At 36.9% G+C, this 25,268-nt stretch overlaps 1 protein-coding gene across 2 annotated transcripts in view; it reads right to left on the bottom strand.

Annotated features, from left to right (window-relative positions):
• The window catches only part of RAPGEF2 (Rap guanine nucleotide exchange factor 2), a 192,913-nt gene that overhangs the window by 94,090 nt on the left and 73,555 nt on the right, over positions 1-25,268 (bottom strand). For both annotated transcript variants that reach the window (XM_081332735.1, XM_081332736.1), the window contains exon 6: positions 21,913-22,080. In XM_081332735.1, coding sequence (XP_081188861.1) covers positions 21,913-22,080 — 168 coding nt within the window. The remainder of the gene's footprint in view (positions 1-21,912; positions 22,081-25,268) is intronic.

Genomic DNA, 25,268 nt, shown 5'->3' with positions numbered 1-25,268 from the left:
TTTGTATTATAGGATTTCTCCTTTCTTTAAGAGGGTCTGAATGTCAGCATTGTGACAGCAGAAGAAACTGGCAATTTTAATTTTGTTGTTCATTGTAACTTTCTACTCTGTAGCTAGGGATTTTTCACATAGACAGAATAAAGGGGGAGGGAGAGGTATGAGTGTTCTTAGTTAGTCATAACAACTGCAGCAGCATTTTTAATCAAGCTCATTATGAGTAAAGAATCTTGGCGGTAGGAGGGTGGGGGAAGAAAAGCCCGTGTTTATTTGTCACTGGGGAATGTGATGTGTGACAGCTTGGTTTGGGTGGGAATTACAACTTATAACTTTGTATCAGGGGAGGTAACTTTCAGTTTGGGGTTCAACTATGTAACTGCCGATATCTTCTTTCCAAATAAAATGTTCTCGAAGACGAATTTTTCGCCTTGAAGTTCTTTTGACTAGCTTCATTTATCGAAACCATAACAATAAGGTGCCTAAAAAAGAAACCCAATGAAACATCAATGTGACAGTAATATTCCATTCTTAGACAAGCTATGAAAAGAGATTTACTGAATAACATGTGTGATTTATCTATAAAATTATTATTAGCTTTTCTGAGTTACTGTTATTCCATGGTTCTGCTTTTTCTGAGACTGAGACTTTATTTTATTCTATCAGACTTCTTAAAATTGAAGATCTGCTCAAATTGAAACAAGCTCTTCTTCATTTTTACATGCTAAACTACATTTTAACAACTATAGTGTGCTGATATTAATCTTTCTATTGATTGATATTAATAAAAAATGGAGGATGGGGAATTAAAGGCAGCAGGATATGAGCACCTTATCATTGCAACCTTTATTCTAGAAGGAAATGTTGATGGTTGTTTTTTATTCTTTCAATACTTTATCAATTGTTTGGGGAAAAAATTTTTGGAAACAGAGGAGAAGAATTTATTATCTAAATTTTTATTTTTTAATGTTGTTTTTTATAAAAACACCGTATTTCCTTATCAACCTTTACCCTTACATAAAATTTACTGTATGCATATATTTATTTCTGTTCTTAATTTTTCTGTTATTTGTTTTACATAATTAATAAAAAATACAAACATATAGTTCAAAAGAATATCAGCTATCATCTGATATCAGTGATTATTTTATTCACCCAGCAATATAAACTAAAGGTATTAGAACAATTCTCGAAGAATACCTTGTCATAGCAAGGGAATGATATAAAAGGCAATATGATAAATGGGTAATATTAAAACAATTAAAGTGGAAACAAGAACTTTGGTGGCCACCTAGCACATAAAATAAATTACAGATCAAGTGGCAATGTCCCTATATAATTTGTAAAGCAATGAATCTTGTGAAGCATCAGACTGTTTGAAGGATGAAAAAGAAAAATATACCATGCAAAGTTATTATAAAACTGGCATAAAAGGCATAAAACTTGGAGTTATCCTGTTTCAGGTTTCAGTTCACAGAGACACACACACACAGTTGCTAGATAAGAACAGTAATTTACTCAAGGCAGACAAGGAAAAGAATGTAAATGAAAACAGTCTGGGGGGAGGGAAAAGCTTTTCTGGGTACTTTTATTTTCAACAGGAAAATTTTGACAGGAAAAGTCAAAATTTAGTCTAAAGTTCAGACAGCTAAATCAGATTTGTCACATAGTCAAGTTGGGCTTACCTAGGGGCCTCTGGGGCAGACACACTAAGAGGCCCCTGATAGGTTTTTTAGCCGGTCATTTTAAAGGGTTAGGGAGGGGGAGGAATAGTGGGGAGGGGAGGGAACTATTAACCGGCACTCAGTCTGGGCCCGTTATGGGCTCTGGTGGGATGGGGTTGGGGGTGGAGGCTGCTGGCTCTGTGTGTGCTGGGGTGGAGTGTCAAATCCCCACGACGATAGGGAATGGTAGCAGGTGGTTGCACGGAGGGCCACATCAATATCTTGGATCGTGCACTCGCTATCTTCGAGCGGTGGCGCGCTTCGACCCTCTGGTTAGCACCGTTTTGCCTGGGGATGAGGGTGATCAGGTCCCTGAGCTTAGGCTGGTGTATTTTAATGCCAGATCCATTGTTAATAAGGCTCCCCTCGTTCGTGATTTGATCGAGGAGGAATGCGTGGATCTGGCATGCATTACTGAAACCTGGTTGGGCTCGGAGGGAGGGGTCCCTCTGACTGAGCTATGCCCCCCAGGTTTCTGTGTGCTACACCAGCCACGGGCTCAGGGTAGGGGCGGTGGAGTGGCAGTGGTTATTTGGGAGACTTTATGTCCGCGGGAGACCACCATTGTCCAGATAGGCGGGAGTGAGTCCCTCCTCCTGAGATTTGGCCCTCGGGTCCAGATGGGCTTGTTGCTCACATACCTGGTGCCCAGCTGTGTGGCAACAGCCCTGCCCAGGCTGCTCGACACCCTCTCAGGGTTGGCGGTGGAGTTCCCCAGGCTTATAGTTCTGGGTGACTTCAACCTGCCTTCCCTGGGAGGGTTGTCAGTTAGCTCGGGAGTTCATGGCTTCCATGATGGCCATGGACCTGACCCAGGTAATTCAGGGCCCGACTCATGTGGGGGTCACACTCTCGACCTGGTGTTTTTATCTGGGCAGTGGTTGGATGATCTGGGAGGGGGTTTGCCAGCCATTTTCCCCATCACAGTCTGATCATTATCTCCTGCGGCTGGTCTTCCATTATGCCACCCCCCGCTGCTGGGCTGCGGAACCGACCAGGTGGTTCCGCCCCAGGCACCTAATGGACCCAGAAAGGTTCCAGATGGCGCTTGGGTCTATACCCATCACCCTCATTCACAGCCCGGCCGATGCCTTGGTGGATGCCTGGGAAAGGGTGGCCACCAAGGAACTCTACCGTGTTGTACCCTTGCGACCCCTGACCCGACGCAGATCCCGTTGGGCTCCATAAATCAGGCAGTATGATTCACATGCAAATTAATAGTATGTAATTAACCCGTGGCTCTTGAGCCGCATGCAGCTCTTTAAGCCATCTCCTGTGGCTCCCAGTTGACCGGTGCGCGTGCACCTCTCCGAACAGGCAGTGGTACGCGCGCACCTCTCCAAATGGAGAGTGGTGCTGCCTGTTTGGAGAGGTGCGCGCGCACCTCTCCGAACGGGCAGAGGTGCGCGTGCACCTCTCCGAACGGGCAGTGGTGCCGCCCGTTTGGAAAACTGCTGCCGCCCGTTTGCAAGCTGCCGCCTTCCTCCGAAGGCAGTAGCTTTGCAAACGGGCCGTGACAGCTTTCCAAACCACCAGCAGCACGTCTGCAAATGGGTGGCGCCGCCGCCCATTTGGGTGGAGGTGCGCGCGCACCTCTCCAAAGGTTTGGAGAGCTGCGCGTGCACCTCCCTGAACGGGCGGCGGTTTGGAGGTTCCGGGGTGGCTACGGCAGCACCCGGGCTGAAGGTGGCGCCGCAACCCAGCGCCCGTCGCCAGGGAGACCCGTCACCGCGCAGGTGCCTCCCGTTTTGCGCATGTGCAAAACATTTTGTTTTTTGTGCATGCGCATGCGTGGACGCACGCACACGCACTTTTTGTGGCTCCCACTTTTTTGTGTGTGTGATGGAACCGGTTCCGAGTTGCTCTTTTGCTTATTCCGGTTGCCAACCCCTGACCTAAGATATGCAAATGATACCACTCTAATGGCAGAAAGTGAAGAAGAACTAAAGAGCCTTTTGTTGCGGGTGAAGAAGGAGAGTGCAAAAGTTGGGTTGAAACTTAACATTAAGAAAACCAAGATCATGTCATCCGGCCCTCTCAACTCCTGGCAAATAGATGGGGAAGAAATGGAGGTAGTGACAGATTTTATTTTCCTGGGCTCCAAGATCACTGCAGATGGGGACTGTAGCCAAGAAATTAAAAGACGCTTGCTCCTCGGGAGGAAAGCCATGGCAAATCTAGACAGCACACTAAAAAGCAGAGACATCACCCTGTCAACAAAAGTGCGTATAGTCAAGGCTATGGTCTTCCCAGTTGCAATGTATGGCAGTGAAAGTTGGACCATAAGAAAGGCTGAGTGCCAAAGAATTGAGGCCTTTGAACTATGGTGCTGGAGAAGACTCCTGCGAGTCCTTTGGACTGCAAGGCGATCAAACTGGTCAGTCCTAGAGGAGATCAACCCTGACTGCTCTTTAGAAGGCCAGATCCTGAAGCTAAAACTCAAATACTTTGGCCACCTAATGAGAAGGAAGGACTCACTGGAGAAGAGCCTAATGCTGGGAAAGATTGAGGGCAATAGAAGAAGGGGACGACAGAGAATGAGGTGGCTGGATGGAGTCACTGAAGCAGTAGGCGTGAGCTTAAATGGACTCCAGAAGATGGTAGAGGACAGGAAGGCCTGGAGGAACGTTGTCCATAGGGTCACAATGGGTCGGACACGACTTCGCAGCTAACAACAACATAATAAAAGGATACAGGTAGATTACAGTAGAAGCCAACTCAAAAGAATAGAGTGGCTTTTGTCATCCCTCTTTCAGTGATGATGCCATTCATGATGAATGTGGAGCAGCTACCACATTCCAACATATCACTTACAAAATCTTACTTGGTTAAGAGGAATAGCGTGTCACAAATTGGAATATGATCATCTACAGTAAATCATGGCATTTTCCAACATTTGGAATTGGTAAGTCAGAGCTTCAGAAAGCCAGTCAACTGGATAGTAAAGAGGGAAATATGTTTAAGGACCACATGACTGGCAAATGTTAGAACTTCCCAGCCAAGCCCGAAAAGAAACACAAGTAGACAAGCTAATTCTACTTTATTCTAAGACTACACTAATGGAATCTAAGTATACATTAGGAATCAAGCCTTAATGTACAGACTTGCTGTCACCACTTTCAACTGCCTGAAAAATTACAGCAGGACCTTTCCAAGTTTCTTCCTCTGATCGTTAATCCATTGGGGGCTCCTGCCTTCCTTTTCTGATTGTTTCCTAGGTAGCATCTCATCTTCTCGTTCCCTAAGGTCATCCGCACATCCCATTACACAAATTGCAACCGTTCTTTTCTTTCTTCTTTTCAGTATTAGGATTTTTGAAATTTGAGTGTAGATGGAAAAGACAAGCACTTTGAAGCTATATAGCCAGAGGAACTGAGAGAAACATATGGACCTGCAAGACACCTGTTAGCTTTGCCAGGTAGATCAGAGAGAAAGCACAGTCATATAAGCTAATTCTACTTTATTCTAAAGCTACATTAACCATGTCTTCATTAACATAGTCTTGCAAGTCTGAAAGTACAGTTCTCCTGCTGCCACCTTTAAAGCCCAATAACTAAGGGACAATCTCTCTGGAGTCTCTTGCTTCATCCACTTTGCAGCTGGGAGCTATGCTCCATCTTATCTGACCATTCCCTATGTGGCAGTTCATCGTCAGATCTCCCAAGATTAATAATCTCCCAAGATTATTCTGACATAAGAAGAAGAAAAGGAGAAAAGATCTGATGCTGGATAATATTTCTTGGCTCTGAAAAACACTGGGAAACAGAACACAGAGTGGGAGTGCAGCAAAAGAAGAGCAGCGAAGTCAAAGTCCCGCTGACTAAAGAGGCAGCAGGAAAGATAGCAGCAACTAGGAAACTGGAGTGTATGTCCCACACACACACCCCCACACACACCCCTTCCCCCTGCCCAAGCTAGTCTTAGACTTCAGGTAAGGCAAGAGCCCTGGAAGAGAAAGATATTGGCTGGAGAAAGTATTTCCAAGAAATAAAAATAAACAAACAGAAAAATGCAAGAGCCCCACCTGCTGGCTGTTGGAGAAAAAGGGCTTGGACAGAGAAAAAGAAAAAAAAGAAAAAAAGAAAGAAAAGAAAAGAAAAGAAAAGAAAAGAAAAGAAAAGAAAAGAAAAGAAAAGAAAAGAAAAGAAAAGAAAAGAAAAGAAAAGAAAAGAAAAGAAAAGAAAAACCCCAAGAGATATAAACAAAACTTTTCTGTGGAAAAGAACAGGTGTTTAGACATTAGCAGTAAGAAAAGACATAGATTAGTACTAGAAATATGAAGATACAGTGATGGGTATTATTTTACAAAATAAAATAATTCACATTTCCCTTTGGAAAACCATCCATGTTTGTATTATAAAAGCAGCGGTACAAGAAAAATCAACCAATCGTGGTTAAACATCAGAGTAGAATTCTATGGCCACAGAAGCCGACTGCAAAGAAGCAGACCGTACTGGGAGTTTCTAAATTAATTGCATACTATTAATTTGCATGTGAATCATACTGCCTGATTTATTATATATTTAGTCTCCCTTTTATTAGGTCTTTGTATATCTTATCAGATTATTTGATACAAAAAGCTGTAACACTGGGAAAAGTGAAATGAAAGGCAAAAGTCAACCAGAAGCAAGGTGGATAGTTGCAGGTACATTGTTTCCCCAAAAATAAGACCGGGTCTTTTTTTTTCTTTTTGCCTCCAAAAGAGGCACCAGGTCTTATTTTCAGGGGGTGTCTTACCTCCGGCACTGACAGCCTCGCCCAGCAGGTCCAATTCTTCTGGGGCCGAAGGTTCAGCTTCATTCTGCAGCTGCATTCCAGCCTGCATTTTGCAGTCAGGCCTTTCCGGAACGCCTGTGCAGCCAAGGACCGAGCAATGGATTCAATCCATAGCTTGGTCCTTGGCTGCAGATCTTGCAGAACCAAGCTATGGATTCAATCCATAGGTTGGTTCTTAGTTGCACAGGCCTTCCAGAAAGGCCTGTGACTGAGAAATGTAGGCCTGGCTGCAGAAGACGCCACAGAAGAAGGGGGCCAGCGAGGAGAGGCCTGGCTGCAAGGTAAGTGGGTATGGGGCGCATGGGGCAGATCCACACCCCTACCCGCACCTTAGCTTGATTTTTAAGTGTGTGCCTTGCCCCCAAACTAGGGTTTATTTTTGGGGTAGGGCTTATATTAGGTAGGGCTTATTTTCGGGGTAGGCCTTACTTTCAGGAAAACATGGTGCATCAAGTTTTTGACACCTTGCTAGGCGACTGGTGGTACTCGGATATTGCCATATCCTAAAAGTGGTACAATGGGTGAAAAGGTTGAAAAGCCCGGTAATAGAGGGTTGCAGTTCAGAAATATCACCCTACAGCAATACATAAATGATTATAAGGATTTAAAAGTTGCACATTATGATTACTTCTTTGGGAAAGCTATAGAGAAAAGCAACTGAAAAAAGATAACCTCTGTTGCCAAACAGATCTGGTAAATTCTAATCCACTTGAATAAAGCTTGATAGCTAAATTCTTGTCAGTACACTAAGCACAAACGGCTGAGTACTATGAAGACTTTGAAGAACAGACTTTAAAAATTCCAACTTAAGGCTTGACAGTTGCTGGAATGTTCTGATATGTCTTGCTTCAGTATTAAATATCTATTTTTATAAAGGAGAACATACAAAGATATTTGACCAGGGTTGATCAAAGATAATAACTCTGACAACAAATTTAACCAGTGGATAGATAAAATGTCTTGAATTCATAATCTACTGATCTAGTTTTGGTAACCTTCTAATGTTATGTTTACCACTATCGTATCTCTGGCCTTATCCCTTTGGGGCAATAGTAGATACCAATAATATTCCAGCTAGCATTTATCAATAAGAGAAGCAAACAATAATTGGTAGTATTTGGAATTGAAATGTAACACAGTTAGAAGAATTACTTAGAGTAAAGTCAAAAGAATTAGAAAAAATATTTTGAATGTTTTCCAAAATTGGAATATTGAAATAGTCTATTTTTATCAAATTGTTTTATTTTTTTATCAATATGTCTTCTAATTTTAGTTAATTAATATATTTGATCTATGAGACTTTAAAACTAACATACCGCATCTACATGCTTACTCTGATTTACATAGTTCTATATGTATAAAAAAGAACTTTCTATTGTTTTCTGTAAACTGGTAATTGGTAACATTTGGGGAATATTAGAGGAAATCTTGACTTTAGCTCCACTGCAAAAGTGAAAATAATTCAAAAAGTAAAATCCTTCCATAAGTTGTGAATATTATCCCAATACATGTTATCTCCCCATCGCAATTCAGCATTGTTAATTTTCATAAATTGGGGGGGGGGGGAATCTAAACTTGCAGCAACATTATTTAGAAATCTAATTTTATCTACACCACTCTTATTATACTTAGTTTCTAAAGCAACCAAAGTGTAGGCCTAATTATTACATCAATCAAGCACTTCTGTCAAAGGAACAAAAGAAGAAAGAAATCCAAGAAGACAGTTACAAAAATCTGCGACATAGATGATGTAATGCAGAAGACCGTAATCATTAACTGATTAATGTGTGCGATTTTGAAATAAAAATCTATCTAGGTTATGTATCGATAGAGGAGAATACTTAGGAATAGAGGATGTTATGTTATGTTATGTTATGTTATGTTATGTTATGTTATGTTATGTTATGTTATGTTATGTTATGTTATGTTATGTTATGTTATGTTATGTTATGTTATGTTATGTTATACCATACGTAATGTCAACCAGCCAAAAAATAAATCTATCAATCATTGTGCTGTGGGTTTTGGTCCATATTTCCTAGCACACGTCATTAGGCTTGAGCAGGCAATGCCTAAGAATTGTTAAAATTCTCTGGACTTTATTCCCCTTTTTGCCTAGCCAAGTCAACAACAAGCTTTCCCAAAGTATGGCTGCTGTTAAAACTTAATTTGGGCTTGGTCAGGCAAAGTGGAAGCAACTGTTGCAGTATTTCTGCTCTCCTAATACAAGTCTGATTGACTTAAAAATAAATTTTAACAACCACAACTTGTTCCCCAGATATGTCATCTGGGAGATCATGAGAATCCATGTGTTACAGAAAACTCTGAGAATATAAAGTATTCCATAAATTTATACTAAATTAATATTAATATGAGCACTGCTAGGCAAGAATCAAAGAGATAGACAAAAAAGATGCAATATTAATACCAAAGAGTCTGCTAGGTGAGAATAGCAAATTTTAGAGTGACAGCTTTAAAACACTGGAAAGGTAAAGAGAAATATTCAACTTTTCACTTCAATTCTGATTGTAATTCCAGCTATCTTGTTTTCCTGCCTAGCTTGAATTATCAGCTTGTAGGGAAATCTTTTCACAAAGCCTGAGTCTTAAGATTTAGGCTTCGACTAATACACAGGTCCCCAACCTTTTGAGCACCAGGGACCAGTTCCACGGAGAGAGGTTTTTCTGTGGACCGAAGGGGGCGTGGTTTCATATACTGCCTGCATCCCACAGATGGGGCTCTGCATGTTTGCGCGGACTGGTTTCTGGCATGCTGCGGTCTGGTGCCGGTACACGGACTGGGGGTTGGGGATCCCTGAACTAATAAGATCCTCTTATTGTGTTCCAAACATCAGACCACTCCGTAAGAATTTTGATTAGATGTGGCTTCAACTGCCATTGTCAAAGAGCCTCTCTACCTCTTTTATGGGTTCCATTATACAGCACTGCTGAGAAGTATCTCAGAGGGACATGGTCAGTTTTATTCCAATGTCCTGTTTCCCCACAAATATAAACATTTTTGTCCACTGCAGCCTTTTCGCTTTCTTTGCTCTTTTTGAGATTTCTTTTTTTCTATCTCATCCTCTTTAAAGATCTCCTTTCTTAGCTTTTGCTTCTTCTCTTGGAATTATACTTGTTCCCCTATGACATCTGCTCAACTCAGATGTTCTTCTGCTCTTCAGATTGCTAAATAATAATCCTTAGCTAGTTCTACTACCCTCTTTCCTGTATCAGACTGGTGCTTTTGAATTTAGAATCTGACTGGGCGTGGTAGGAAATGCAGACCTATTCAAGGCCTACTTCTTCTGTCACTTCTTCACTGGATTTTAAGTTGCATTGTAGCCATAATCCAGCAATCTGGCCACAGTTCTCTAACATCCTTTTGTGGGCTATAGCAGTGGTTTCTGAATCACTGCTTGAATATGTGTGAATGTGTGTTTCATTATTTCATAGTAGTACAGAATCACTTTTTCCACCTTCTCATAATTCTCACCTGTCTAGAAGAAACCTTCCAGTGAAATCACCTCATGTTATCTACTCCCTTCTCAGCCACTGAATTCCTCTGAAACATTACAAAGAATGCTCAAATGTCTTACACCTACGCCAACAGTTAAATCTCCTAATTAACATAAACATGAGCACTCTGGGTGAGGTGATTAGATGGCATGAGTTACAGTACCATCATTATGTGGTTAATACTCAGTTATACATCCTCATCCCATGCTGGGCACATTGTGCCATTCAGATTCTTATCCAGTGCCTAGAAGCTGTGGGGCTAGATGGGAAAGAACCTACTTTAGACTTAATCCTGGCAAGAAAGATTGGCTTTGATTTTTTATGGCTCCCCAGTGTTCAGTGAGTCATCATCCATGACTCTTAGTGGAGTATTCCCCCTATCCCAAGTTGGGTTTCTGCTGGCCTTACAGTTCCTGCTGAAAAATCAGGTGCCAGCTATGGCTACAGAGACCTTTGCAGAGGTTTGGCTTATGTAGCAATGGTACTCTTTCCTGAACTGGGAAGCCTTACATACTATCACTTACATCTTAGTTGTCTTTCAGTTGGATTATTGTAATATGCTCAACTTGGGACTGCCCTTGAAGACTACCCATAATTTACAACTGGTCCAGCATGCGATGGCACATGAAATGCTGGGTGCTTCACATTTTACTTATTTTATATCTGCTGAACAAGATGAACCAGTTACTTTCAGGTGCAAGTCAAGTTTCTGATTATCACCTTTAAAATCCTAAATGGCATAGACCAGGTTATTTTGCTAAAGGTATTGTCTACCCTATTGGTTAGACAGGGTGAGTGCACTGCAGTCCATTCCCTTAAATATGGCCACTTGGCTGGACTTTGGAGACATATCTTTCCTGTGGCTGCTCTGACCCTTTAGATTGAGTCTGAAGGCTATAAACACCTTCACTGAAGCATTGAGCTAGGAAGAAATTAAGCACAGCAATTTAAAGTTGATGGGATGTTATGATGCTGTGGTTGTGATATATGATGCTATGGTGGGGTTCTGTTTTTATAAAATGTTGTTGTGAGCCCCCTAGGCTTAATATGTATAAGACAGTTGGCCATGTAAATCTTCTATATAAATAACTCTGCCCACAGCCAGGAATTCGATCCTCACCGGCTCAAGGTTGACTCAGCCTTCCATCTTTCCGAGATCGATAAAATGAGGATTGTTGGGGGCAATATGCTGACATTTGTAAACCGTTCAGAGAGTGCTGTAAAGCACAATGGAGTGGTATATAAGTCTAAGTGTTATTGCTATTTAGATAATCCACTTATTTCTCCCAAAACTTGCTAAGTATAGGACATTGTAGAAAAGTATGTTTTAAAGCAGCATAATCCTTATTACATCTCCAACCAAATGCTATTTCTGATAGTCCTTTTCTATAATAAATTCTAAACATTATTTTTTGTTGTATAAATCATAATTTGAGGTCCATTATCATTTTGGATTATCTAAGTTAAGACACTTTCCCATTGTCTATAGGAACCTCTAATTTTTATTCTACTCTTTTTTAACATCTGTATATCAAATTGATTTATTAATAATAAGTTATAAGAACTAATTGCAGGTTTTTTTGCAATCCATTTTTCTTTTTTTATTCAAAATGCTAAAATACAAACTTCCAAGAAGGGAGGGCAAAGAAAATACAAAAACAAAGCAAAACTAGAGAAGGCAAAAAATAAAATAAAATAAATGTGCATAAAAAAAGAAAACAAACATATACATAAATAGTCCCCCAGTTGAATACTGATAAAAATATTTCAATAATAATTCTGCCCCCTTTATGAAGCAGGCAAACAGTTTATGAACCTCTACAACTTTATTTATCCAACACAATTAACCTGGCATCTACTACATAGAAAAAAATCATAATTAACAAATAAAACCAACAGCAAGGTTAAACTTCAAAGCCTTCTGTTAACAGTCTGTTATTGTACTTCACTCACAGAATGTCCCCAATGGTTTTTAATTTATCACAAGTCACCACAATTGTTGTCTCTGGTCCATCCAGGATCAAATATCCTTGTTTGATTCTTAATAAAAAGGGTTTTCCTTAAACTTTTAACTGGGATCTTTCCCAACAATTGGATCCATATTATTTGTTGTTCAAAAAATCTCCTATAGGATGAAACACAACACGTCTTAATATTTGTTTTCCAGTTAGATATAAGTCCACTTCCCAATCTCCATCAATCTTCTTAAAAAATTCAGTTCAGCACTCATCAGTTCTGTCAACTATGAGTCTTTAGAAGCCATGCCCCTTTTAGCTTTCTCCAACCAACCTGCAGTTTTCAGACCAGACTCCTTCTTCAGGTTTGCCACCAAAAATTAAATTCCACTCCATCCAGTTGTAAATCTTGTTTAACTGCTGTTACTTGCATCTGAATATATATCTTTGGTTTGATTTGAAACTGTTGTTTTTTTATCAAACTTTTTACCTAAATTTACAATTTGAACTTGTACATTGAAAAGCATTTTTTCCAAAGGGTTCCCAAAAGGCTTTGTCCTTAAGCTGATGCACAGTCTGCATCTTTAATGTAAGTGAAGTTTTTTCTGTAACTGAGCTTTTATAGCCAATCAAACAATTCTTTTCAAGAACAGGGCAAGCCCCTTAACAAAGTAACCTCACAGAGCTTTAATATAATATTTCCCACAATAAAAATAAGTGGAAAAAAGGGAGACCTCCATCAAAGATTTTAAAAAAATAAGAGCCGTGCTTTTAAAAATTAATAAAATGCAAAATTCCTGTAATGAAAATCCGATACAAACATAAATCAGATCAGATCACTTTCACTATCCAGGAAATCACTGTCAACTTTCATATGGAGAAAACAAAAGTGATTTACAACAGCTAATAAAGCAGTAAAAGAAAGCAGAGTGCTTTGTGCTTTCCAGCAAAGGGTCAGAGCAAAATAGCATTCAACCAGTTGATTAACATTTAAAAATAAACATCATTTTTTTTTAAAAAAAAACAAAATATGCAGTTAAAAGGTGTGCTTAAAACAACCAAACAGCTGAAAGGAAAAGATGGAGACCCAACCTTCCAGTCTCTTCTACCAAAAACAGAAATCTTCAAGATTTCTCTCCTCAGGTAGGTTCATGTCATCCAAAGGTCATCTTGGATCATTCCTAGTAGCTCCCATTTGAATCTGGGGAGTGTGCCAACGAAGGGCCAGCTTTGGTAGTGAAATCAGCTGTTTGTCAGCAGGGGAGAAAAATCACCCTGTTGCTCAGCACACCATCTTCGGAGGACTTCCTCATTAATTGCAGTTTTTTTTAAGGGTTTAGTAAGTTGTTCTAATGCCTCAGATGTTGAAAATGATGCTGGTCCAAATAATGTTATAACTGTAAATGTGTCCATTGAGTTATTAAAAATTCATCTTCATCATCATCTATCAATTGGTTCAAAGTCAATATGACTGCGTCCACCAACTTTTTTCATATCACCATCTTTCAAATTTTTAAAGTTGGCTTTCCCCATAAAGTCAATTTGCATGGTGAACAGACTCAAACTTTTTATTAGACATTATATTCCATAGTTACTGTAATTGTTTCCAGAGATACCAGAGTTTTAGTTTGTTTAGACTATCTAGCCAACCAAAGGTGCTATACATGTAAATTCCAAAGCTGACCAAATCAGAAAATTAACACTAGTTGTGGGCTTCAAGTATTCAATACTTGACACTAGGTAAGTATAAAGATGTAGGTCAAGATTTAGGAAACCAAATCCTCCTTCATTAATTGGTAATAGTAATTTCTGTAAAAATATTCTCAGAATCAAAGAACCCCATAGAAATTTTCCAAAGAAAGAATTTATTTTATGAAAATATTTCTCTGGTGCATGAACTGGAATTCCTCTCAGGATATAAATTAATCTTGAATGGTATTCATTTTGACAGCATTTATCTTTCCCAAAAGGTAAGGTTTAAGGACTCCTATCTATCGATATCTAAATAAAACTCTGTATATATTTGATTTATATCACATGTAACTAATTGACATATCCTTTGATATACATAACTACATATTTAATGGATCTGATGCAAATATGGAATTAATATTTGTTATAGTACACTCTTTTGGTATAGCTAGGTTTATACAGTAGTTTGCTGTCCTCCCTCAATTGCTATGAGAAATTGTTTTTTTGTTTTGTTTTTTTACAACTTTGGGCTTAGTATCAGAGTTAATTTTTATTAGCTTTGGGTTTTTCTCCTTTGTCATCAACTGTGAGATAATATGATAAGCCTTCAGTTTACTACTGGGCTTTGTAACCTCCCCCCCATTCTCTCTCTACACATATATACACACACACATACATAACTGCCCCCTTTGAATCTGACATACCCACTTTTTAAATTAGCTCATCAGCTAATCTTTTAGCAAAAAACAAACAAATGTGTGTGCCCTTGAACCTGGAGGGGTTCAAGAAACACTGGATAGCAGCATAAATCTTTTGGCTTTAACTATTTCTTTTTCCTGGATCTTGGTACCATTTTTCAAAATAATTTGCTATTTATCTGTTCATTCCCACCATGCTATCATCTTTTGTTGTGCGTTGTTAGAATTCATCAAACAAAATACATTAGCCATATCCTTTTTATGAATCAAATTAATTACTTTTTCTACTCATAATATATTAGGGAAGTGGCATTTAGTTAATGCATATACACAGAGCTCCAGTCCCCACCACACCTACCTTATCCTCCCATATATATTTCTGGCATCTTCCTCTAAAGAAGAATGTAGTAAATTTCTGTATGGCTAATTGTTCTAGTATTATGACATTAGGTATCCTTCTGCCTGCAAGAATACTTCTATTAATAAGATCTATGCCTAGTTAAGCTATAACCAGGTGTACAAGTGTTATTCAATTCCCCAGAGACTTTTATCTCAAGGTCTTCAATTAAACTTAGCTGACAACCTCTTTTGTCTATCTTGATCTTCTTTTCTCAGTCTTCAGAATCTCTTCTCTCTCTGAACATCTGAGTCAGGTAGTGTTCCCATGTTGCAGTCATTCTCCTCCTGACTCTTCTTAGTGATTCTGAATTTTCATAGAGTCTTCATTTCTTCAGAAGCCTAGGACTTTTTAATTTCACCTCTTGTTTTTATTTCTTTATCTTGCTTTTATCTCTGTAATTATCTCTTGTTAGCAATTTTTTCCCCTGCTGAGTCCAACAATAACTTCCTTTTATTTCTTAGCCCATTTAACACTTCCCATTTTCTCCATTGGCAACTTCAATGCTAAGAGAAAAGAGGAACAACTACCCACATTTTAATCCACAGTGGTGGATTATAAACTATAGGCATCTTTTCACCATCAAAATGGATATGCCATTTTGAGGATTCATTTTATTTTGCTCCTCTTACTACAAGGTACAACACAACAAATACCTTTCAACACCAGCAAAGTTTAAACTCTTCACAGCAGCATCAACTAGGCAACAATAAAAAAATATGACATTGGTAAGACAGTTGCTCTACAACTGTTATAACAGATTATGCAGTGCTTAATATTTTATTATTTGTCACTTAGACCTGAGATCTTGTTTACTCCAACAATACATCTGGTATTTTTTTCTTTTAAAAAAGTTTAAACTCATTTTTGTGACATGGAATTCTAAAGGACTATCTACCAAAAGAACATATTTTTATATAAATTGAAGTTAATTTTTCTTTTATAAACAAGAAACATTATAATTTCAAATGAAAAAAGTCTTTTAATAAGATAATTGATTAAACAAATTTCAATTTTTTGAGATGTAAGAAATATTAAATTCTACACATCTGAACATAATAGTGAACAGACAGACAGATGCTTTTTTAAAGATATAGTAATTTTTTAATATAAATTTCTGGGATACAAGCAAGTAAAAGCTGGGTGTGCTTCTAACTTTACAGGAAATCCATGATACTATGATATGATAAAATCTGGAAAAGCCCCTTTGACCAGATGAAATAATTATAGAATGATATTAAAAATACTGAAATAGCTCCTATATTTCTAAATATTTAGGTATCATGTTACTTTTAAAAATGTTTAAGAATTTGCCTGTTATCTTCCAATATAGCTGTTAATTGTTGATGCTAAGATTTTAATAGCTACTTTAGCAAGAACATTGCAGAACATATTAACTGGAATCCTGCATAAATGGGCCTGATGAAAGGATATCAACACTGTATTAATATGTACTGTATTAATATGAACTAGGTTTTAAAACAATGTATATTTGGAATTAAATATACTTTAGTTATGCTAATTATCATTCCTAAGATTTTTAGTAGTTTTTTTTCTTTTCTTTTCCATTTTCTACGGAGTTTCTCTTTTTTTTCTGTTCCCCTCTGTAGTTTCACATATTTTTTTGCTTTTTCCATTTCACTATATGAGAGCCAGGTTAGTGTAGTAATTTTGGCAATGAATTAAAAATTGAAAGACCCTGAGTTCTAGTCTGGCCTGAGATACAAACCTAGCTGGATGATCTCGAGCCACTCACCATTAGGAAGAAAGTAAATAGCAAACCGTTTCTAAAACTGCAGGGACCAGGCCAAACAGTCTGCAGGAGTCAGCAATGACTTGAAGGCACATTGTCTGTCTGTCTATCTACTTATCTACCTATAGTTATTTTGCTACTTCGTGTGTGTGTGTGTGTGTGTGTGTGTGTGTCTGTGAGTGTGTGTGACACTAATGGCAAACTAATGTATTTTAAAAATAATTGTAATTGGAAGTTTGATAGAATTATTTTTTTAATGCTTCTTTCGTTTCCTTCATAGCACAGTAGATGGAACATGGTAAGATCAAACAAACATCTAATTCTATGTGAAAGGACCCAGGAATAAGTAGATGCTGATTCATCACATGACAAATAACAGCAGAAGGGGCAAGAAGATGGCACCAAAGTGAGCTGGGGTGGTGAAGTGCAGGGCAGCAGGGAGCCAAAATGGCATAAATGGGGTTATAAGTGCAGATGGGCTACCAAGCGCCCAAACTGTGATCACGTGAACAGCCGTAACTTTGGCCATGGGTGATGCAACAGCTCTAATTTTATCTATGCTATAGAATTAAACATTTTAGCTACTTTGATATAAAATTTTACACCATTTCAATTTTAAGCAAAATGACACAGATCTGATTTTAAATATGCAATTGGTACTTCAGTTCATTCCATTACATTCTGAATATACAGGTAGTCCTTGACTTACAACCATTAGTTTAGTGACTGTTCAAAGTTAACACTGCACTGAAACAAGTGACTTTTTTATATTTACAACCATTGCAGCATCCCCATGGTTGTGTAATCAAAATTTGGGTGCTTGGTAACTGGCATCTATTTATACGGTTGCCCTGCCCTCAGGTTGTGTGATCACCCTTTGTAACCTTCCCAGCCAGCTTCTGACAAGCAGATTCAATGGGGGAAGCCAGGTTTGCTTAATGACTGTATGATTCACTGAACAACTGCAGTGATTTGCTTAACAACTGTGGCATAAAAGGTTATAAAATGAGGCACAGCGCACTTAACAATTGCCTTGCTTAGCAAGGAAAGTTGAGACTCAATTGTGATCATAAATTGAGGACTACCTCTACACTGTTGCTTATATAAAACTAACTTTTGTTACAGAGCACTGCTGCTAAACTGTAACACATAGCTGCTGCTTGAGAATGAAAACTGAAAAATTTATAAATAGAATGCTTAAAGTGTGTGTCTGCTATTTTATATATCTAAGCCTTGTATATTTAAATTATGAAATTTTTAACAATGAAAGATGCCACACAGGCAATCAAAAATAACAACAGCAACAACAAATGAAATGCTAACGATGATGATGTCACAAGGATATACATTTGTGACTTAAATTCAAACTAAAATATATACTATGTAGTAGAACAATAGGGATATGACACAACAAGCCAGAATTAAGACATTAGTCACACACCAAACTTGGGGAAAATAAACATTAAAGGACCATACACATAGGTTACAATACCTGCTGTTTAGTGCATTCCTGTGAGCCAAAATGAAATGAATGCCATATAGGAGGAAAGGAAAAGATGAACATAATCAGATATAACAAAACATATACTATTATGAACTACTGCTATTATGTAAGGAAGTTTTTAAAATGGATTTTCTCTAGGCAACTTAGTCATTTAATATAAAGTGCTGTATATTAGCAATTTAATATAAACTAGTACTGCTAATATTTATCAATTTTCTAAAACAGATTTCATCTATATTTCCTTTCTATACATTATTTCTTTTGGCCTTTAAAACATAATTCAATGAGCATGGGCTACCTCAGAAAAACTTTGTTTTATAAATCAAGTAAAGGAAATTGCATTTAGAATCCAAACATGCAATTCATGTTTCACAGCCTGATTTGTTGCCTTTACAGTGAAGGAGGGGGGAGAAACTTGCATAATTAAGCATTATATTTACAGTGGGCTCATATGAGAACCACAGCTAAAGTGAGTCTGCCCGCTACTACCATATATTGGGACAAAATGTGAGAAATGTATCAATGTTTCTGCTTTATACTTTTTAAAACATATCAGTAAGTACCCTATATTTAGGGTACTGTGTTCAAATATAAAAACTCATAAAATCATACAGAAAGTTTCTAAGTCAATACTTCCCCTGAGAAGTATTCTACTATACCAAGAAAAAACAAATCAGGGTTATTCAACAGATTCACAAAACAGCAAGAAAAGCTTTTTGATAGTAGCAAACATTTACAGGCCAACAATATAAACTGAAATTGGCTACAAATAAAGGAACAAACATTCTAGAAATTGTTGTTCCCCAATACTTTAGAATCAGAGAGAGCACATGAAGGATACCAAATGATTCAAAAGACTCTCTCTTTTCCGCATTATATGAAGATTAATTCACTGTATCAAAATTACAAAATTAATCAAAAGACTTTTTCCTCTCATAAAATGTTATGTCTTCCCAAGCTGATTCTTCTTTGTGTAACTTTCAGGTCAGATTCTTCACGCTTTTATATAGTGAAATTAGTTATCAAATTATCTATTGGTACAGAATGAAATGCCTCACATTGTAATTGTGGATAAAAAGTTAATACATATGCATTAGTTATATGATTTGCCTATGGACTAACTAACTTGAAGTGCTACTCTTAAAATCAATATATGCATTATGTCCAACTCTATGTTCTTATGCTGTGTTCTATGAAAATCTTAATCTCTTCAGCAGTAATTCTCTCCTGAGGAACCCATTTGCTAAAAAGAAGTTAAAATAGTTCTGCTATTTGAGCCCATCTTGTCAGGAAAGAGTTAGGCTTCCAGAAGCAAGAGCCACAAACCAGAGCTTCTTTCTAGAACAAGGAAATTTTCTACTCTAATTTTTTTGAGAACTCTTAAGTAAAATTACATTTTTTTGAGAAACAATATAGATTTTTTTTAGTTGTAAACCATTTAAGCTTACCAAAAAGCAGCAATTTAAATATAACAAACAAAAAAAACACCCCACTTAGCATTAATGTTGTGACCAAAGATTTTTACAATGCCACACTCGGCATATGTACTTAATTTAACTCATCATATAATTTACTCCAGAAAAAGTCTACCTTCACGATGAACAATGGCAGTATAAGCTATCATATCATTCTTGTACTATACAACTCCTGCAAAGTTTAGCTGATGTTAAGACTCCGGTATTTCAAAATACGAACACTTTTAAAAATTAGTCAATATTATAATATTAAAGTACAAATACGTCTTGTTCAACTAAAGTATCCAAATTATTTACAAACTAATTATGAAATATAATGTTCTCTCAGATGGTAAAGATTTGGTTCAGATTTGTTAAATGAGGTAATATTATGTCAGTGTATCAGTGGAAGATGTGCAATCTGGTTTAATAGGTTGAGAAGAGACAAAGTAATATTGAGCTCACATAGATGATACATCACAAATTTGTTCTTTGGAATGAGGTAACAATAATTCATTGATATGAATCTTCAGACATAGAGTTAATGTAAAATGTACTTTAAATATCCATCACATTAGGAAATACAGAGATTAGGAAATACGGGTACCCATTAGGAAATACAGAGATTGCTAGAGGTGTATTGTAATGAAGGTAAGAGAGCAAGAATAAGTAAAGCATTATGTTATGAACCATTAAAAAAGGATGGGCTAGGTCTTCCAAATGTTAGAAATTATTGGGTAGCTAATCAATTAAGGGTGGTCCCACATATTATAGCAGTAGAGATTTAATATGGAGTGATATAGAGTTGAAGGAATTAAGGGAAATAGGAGATCCTATAGAAACCTATTGGTTTAAAAAGAATATTAAAAAATTGTTAAGAGGATTCAAAATCCCTTTTTAAAAAATCTGATAGAATTATGGAATAAATGGAGATAACAGTTAATGCCAGGAATTTCTCCTTTAACACCAGTGGTGGAAATGGAGAAATTTCTTAAGATTGAATTGAAAGAATGGATTAGCAAATTTTAAAAAATCATATATATAAATGGGAAGACTGGAAGAACAAGATAAAGAATATAATACAATTAAAGAATGTTTTATCAGATACTAAATTAAATTGGTTGAATTTAATACAATTAGAGAAATGGATGAAAATGGAAGAAAAAATTGAGGTGAAAGTTAGACAGTTAACAAAATTTGAAATGATTATAAAAGAAAATGAGGAAAATGAAGAATATATAGGTAAAGGAAGAATTGGGGAAATATACAGAATATTAACTGAATTAGAAAATCAGGCAAAAATTAATCTGGGAAACAGATTTAGGAGAAATAAACAATAAAGACTGGAAAAATATTTGGAACAGAAGAGTATATAAGAATATGTCAGTTAGAGTTAAGGAAAATGGATATAAAGTGATATGGAAGTGGTACCTAACACCACGTAAATTGAATCAAATAGATGTTAAATATACAAATATTTGCTGGAGGTGTGAGAAAGAGAATGGAATATATAAACATATGTGGTGGGATTGTGACAGTGCACAAAAGATATGGGACATGGTGTTTAGGGAAATTAGAGAAGTTTTGAAGGTAAATTTAGGTATGTCACCGAGGATTGCATTACTGTTACTGGTGGAAAAAAAGATATAAATGAAGCAACAAAGGAATTGATTGTAAATTTGATAGTGGCAGCTAGATTAGTGATGATTAAATATTGGAGACGGAATTGGGTTATTCAAAGAAATGAGTGGTATAATGAAATATGGAATATGGCAATAAATGATAAATTAACAACAGAAATTAAATGTAAAAAAGGGATGATTAAATAATTATAATGAAATATGGGAGGATTTTATCTTTTGTGCACTGTCACAATCCCACCACATGTTTATACATTCCAATCTCTTTCTCGCATCTCCAACAAATATTTGTATATTTAACATCTATTTGATTCAATACTTTATATCCATTTTCCTTAACTCTAACTGACATATTCTTATATAATCTTCTGTTCCAAATATTTTTCCAATCTTTATCGTGGAAGGCAAAGGGAATAAACCTACTCAAGAATATATGCTGTTTTGGAGGGGATAAGGGCACAATTGAAATATATTGTATATTGTTAGTTGCTATATGAGAAGAAATATAGGTAATAAAAATGGTCTCCATGGGGTGGGTGCACTGTAATATTTGTATTTTATACTGTCTTTTATTTAGACTTAGGTATTATTTGTATTTGAACAAAATAAAAAAAATAATAAAAAATATCCATCACATTAAAATGCATTTTGCACATAACTACTTATTATAAAAGCAAGGCAACTTCTACACATGGAGAAATTTGATCATATCTGTTTTCACAATATAAAAAAGTTTAACAATTAGCAATTTCATGGTATAATTCTCATAGTTACATGGTAATATATACTATACAAATATTAATAGCTTACCGTATGATAACCTCTAGGTAAGGGTGGCTTCCCAACAGGAAAAGCATCAACAGTATCAATAATTGTTTGTCTTTCTCCTTTTTGGTTGATTTTCCTAAATCTTCTTCTAGATTGTCTGTGTGAAGCTTGTCGCTGGAAATACTCTTCATTTTCATCCATGTAATCCACCTAATAAATAAGCAAATGTAATAATGTACTTTAAATGCATTTTAAGCAACATTAACAGATGGTCTCCAATGCATTTGCAAAGATTTGTTTTATTCTGAGGATATGAAATGAGAGTTTACTACCTACAAAGTGTATAATATTTTCAATAGTGGGTCCAACTGAGGCTATTCTTAAAAAGCGAACAAACTCTCATGAGGGGAGTTACTGTCTGATTTTCATATATTCTACATTCGTATTCATGTCTGTTTTGAAAGCATGTTTTATACTCACTCACCTAAAACGCTACTTTCTCAGCAAAATAAACAACAAGATTAACAGAATTTGAAACCTTCCTGTTGATTTCAGTAGGCCATTTGGGTACTCCCCTCTCATCCTGTGTAAATGTATAGAAGCTGCTACATCTAGTGGAAATTGAAGAAGAATATGTTCAAGTTAAACTGTTCAATCAAACATTTTTATGAACCAGCGGTATAGTCATATGCAGTGACCAACTTCTACAGTGATTCAAAGATGGAGCCAAGCAAGTATTTGATTTGATCTTCTAAGATCAGCAGATGTCACATTTGACTCAGCAAAACTCACAAGTGTGTTCACTTGATCACAGCACAGACATTTTATATGAATGGAGATGAATATTCGTGTCCCAGGATAATGTTGCACAATCCAATCTGGGTTGGTCACCATGACCGGAGGTTTTGTCTTTTGAGTTTTCGGACTTGTGGGCTCCAGTACGACTCCAAAAGCTCAGAAGACAAAACCTCTGGTCCTGGTGACTGACCCAGATTGGATCTTGCATACACTTCATATATTTAAATTTATCATTATTTCTGGGTAGGACTCCACTTGCACTGGATACAAATTAATTTGTCCTAACTGAGAAAAATAAGGTTTAAAGTCAACTATCTGCTTAAGAAGCCAATTGTCTACCTACAAGAAAATCCATGGCCTTATGTATGTATTTGATGAATGCTCCCCAAAACCTAGTACCTAATAAATCTGTCTGAGTGTGAACAGATCTGGCCTGTGACCATATCAATTAAAATAAATATCTTTCAGGTCCAGTCTGGGTGTTTTATCCTTAGGGTGGACGAGGTTCTGCCTTAGTGTATTCTTAGGTTTAAAGTGTACATGTATCTTGTATTGGTTGAAAATCCTCCTGAGTTTTTCAGATATTCTTGCAATGTATGGAATTCCATGCATTTCATTTTCATGCAGAAGCTTGTCCACTCCAAGGATAAAATACCCAGACACAAACTGACCAATGTAGTATATGTAGAACAATACAGTGAGCCGTGTAGGTCTGTACATTGGAGAAACAAACAACGACTTCACAAATGCATGGAAAAACACAGGAGAACAAATCCATCAGGATAAGATTCAGCAGTCCATTTGAAAGAACAAGGTCACTCATTCTGGACAGAGGGGATCCACATTCTGGATAGAGGAGATCACTGGTTTGAAAGAGGGGTAAAAGAGGCTATCTGTGTTAAAATTGGAATAGTCTTTTCTCAACAGAGGGGGAGGCATATAACATCACCTATCTACTCTCTACAACACAGTCCTTTCAGCAGTTCCAAAAAGTTTCCACACCCATTTGCGCTTTGATTCCGGTGACCCCGAGGGTACAGACAAACCCCCAAGTGCTAACAACCACCTTTCAGAGTGCTAACGATCAGATGACTACAAGAATATAAATCCTTCCATTCCCCATCATTCAATTGGAACTGAAGAAGCTTCTTGGATAAGAAGCAAAACGTCTTCAAGGGGAAAAAACAAGGAAGTCCAATTGCCTTTTGAAAAGCACTTTTGGGATAATCATGACCTGGATGATTGAGGATCTCCACAGACAAAGGCAAGGTTGGAGTTCTGCACAAATAAATGTTTCTTATATTCAAATTTTTCACAGCAGATATAATTATGACACATAGTTTTAGAAATTGTTAAGAGGAGGTCCATGTTAGTCTATGATGGCAAAATATCAGGAAGCATCTAGTTGCATCTTTTCCAACTAACAAATTGTATTAAAAAACATAAGCTTTGTGAGTTATAGCTCATTTCTCTGTATGCAGCCGATGAAATGATCTTCAATTCATCTACCTTTAATAAGATTTATTAATGCTACCAAAATCCTCTTCCACATTCAGAAGGAAACTTTCAGCCATAATCAGCAGTTCTATATGCTGGAGCTTTGGGGGAATGGGGGATAGGGGCGGAGAAGATGTGTAAAAAGTACTAATAATGAGGAAAAGTAACTATTCTGTGTGCCATACCTAGACAGAACAAACACAGAAAAGACTGCTGGTGCAAATGAATTTATTGCTGTGATCTGTTTATTTGCTTAATAGATGAGAAGCCATGAGCTAAATATAGCTTTTAGCTTTGTGAAATATATAAAGTACACAAAAGAACTATAATGTAACTCTGCACATCAGAAGCCTATTATATGAATTGCATACTAAGACAGTATCTTAAATGGCATAATAGTGTTAGTTTAAATGTATGTATGACACTCTTCCACATTGACTGATACCGATTTAAAGATAGGACTAGGTCACAATTAAGCTATTAACTCCATTATTAAAAAGGACAGGCAAAACAATAAATAGATGTCTTTTGACATTTCCTTTTTAAAACTCATAAATACAAATAAGTATGTACAAAATTATTGTGTCTAGAATGGGGAAAATATGGTCCTTTACTTCTTAGAAGTGTGGAATAAATGGGGGGGGAATAAAACTTCTGCTTTAAAAAAAATGGGATAGCAATCCCCTTGCAAAAATGAGAGAGAATAGCCTGTTCCATATATACAAACATTTTGAATATGGAGATTTTAGCAAATAATGTTTTCATGTTTATTTTAATAGTATGAACTCTGCATTAAAAATCTCTACATGTATAGGCTTTTTAAATTTCTGCCATCTATTTATAGTGAAAAATGAACAAAAAAAAAACTAGTAAGAAATGAGCCACCCATAAAACAACCACATCTGCCTATACCAGGTCCTTGGGAAGGACTCTATTAGTAGGTAGACAAAAATGCCAAATCCAGTCTAAACATCTGGCTATGTGATGAACCATATTTTGGCACCGAGTGCCACACTTGTTCTTTGAACTGTGTGCAGGATAGACGCACACTGAAAAAAGGATTAACATAAAGAAACTACTCTATCCCCTTCTATCTAAGGGGA

Source organism: Vipera berus (assembly GCF_964194415.1).
Source record: "Vipera berus genome assembly, chromosome: 7".
NCBI classification, from domain to species: Eukaryota; Metazoa; Chordata; class Lepidosauria; order Squamata; family Viperidae; genus Vipera; species Vipera berus.
This window is presented reverse-complemented; position numbering and strand designations above follow the sequence as displayed.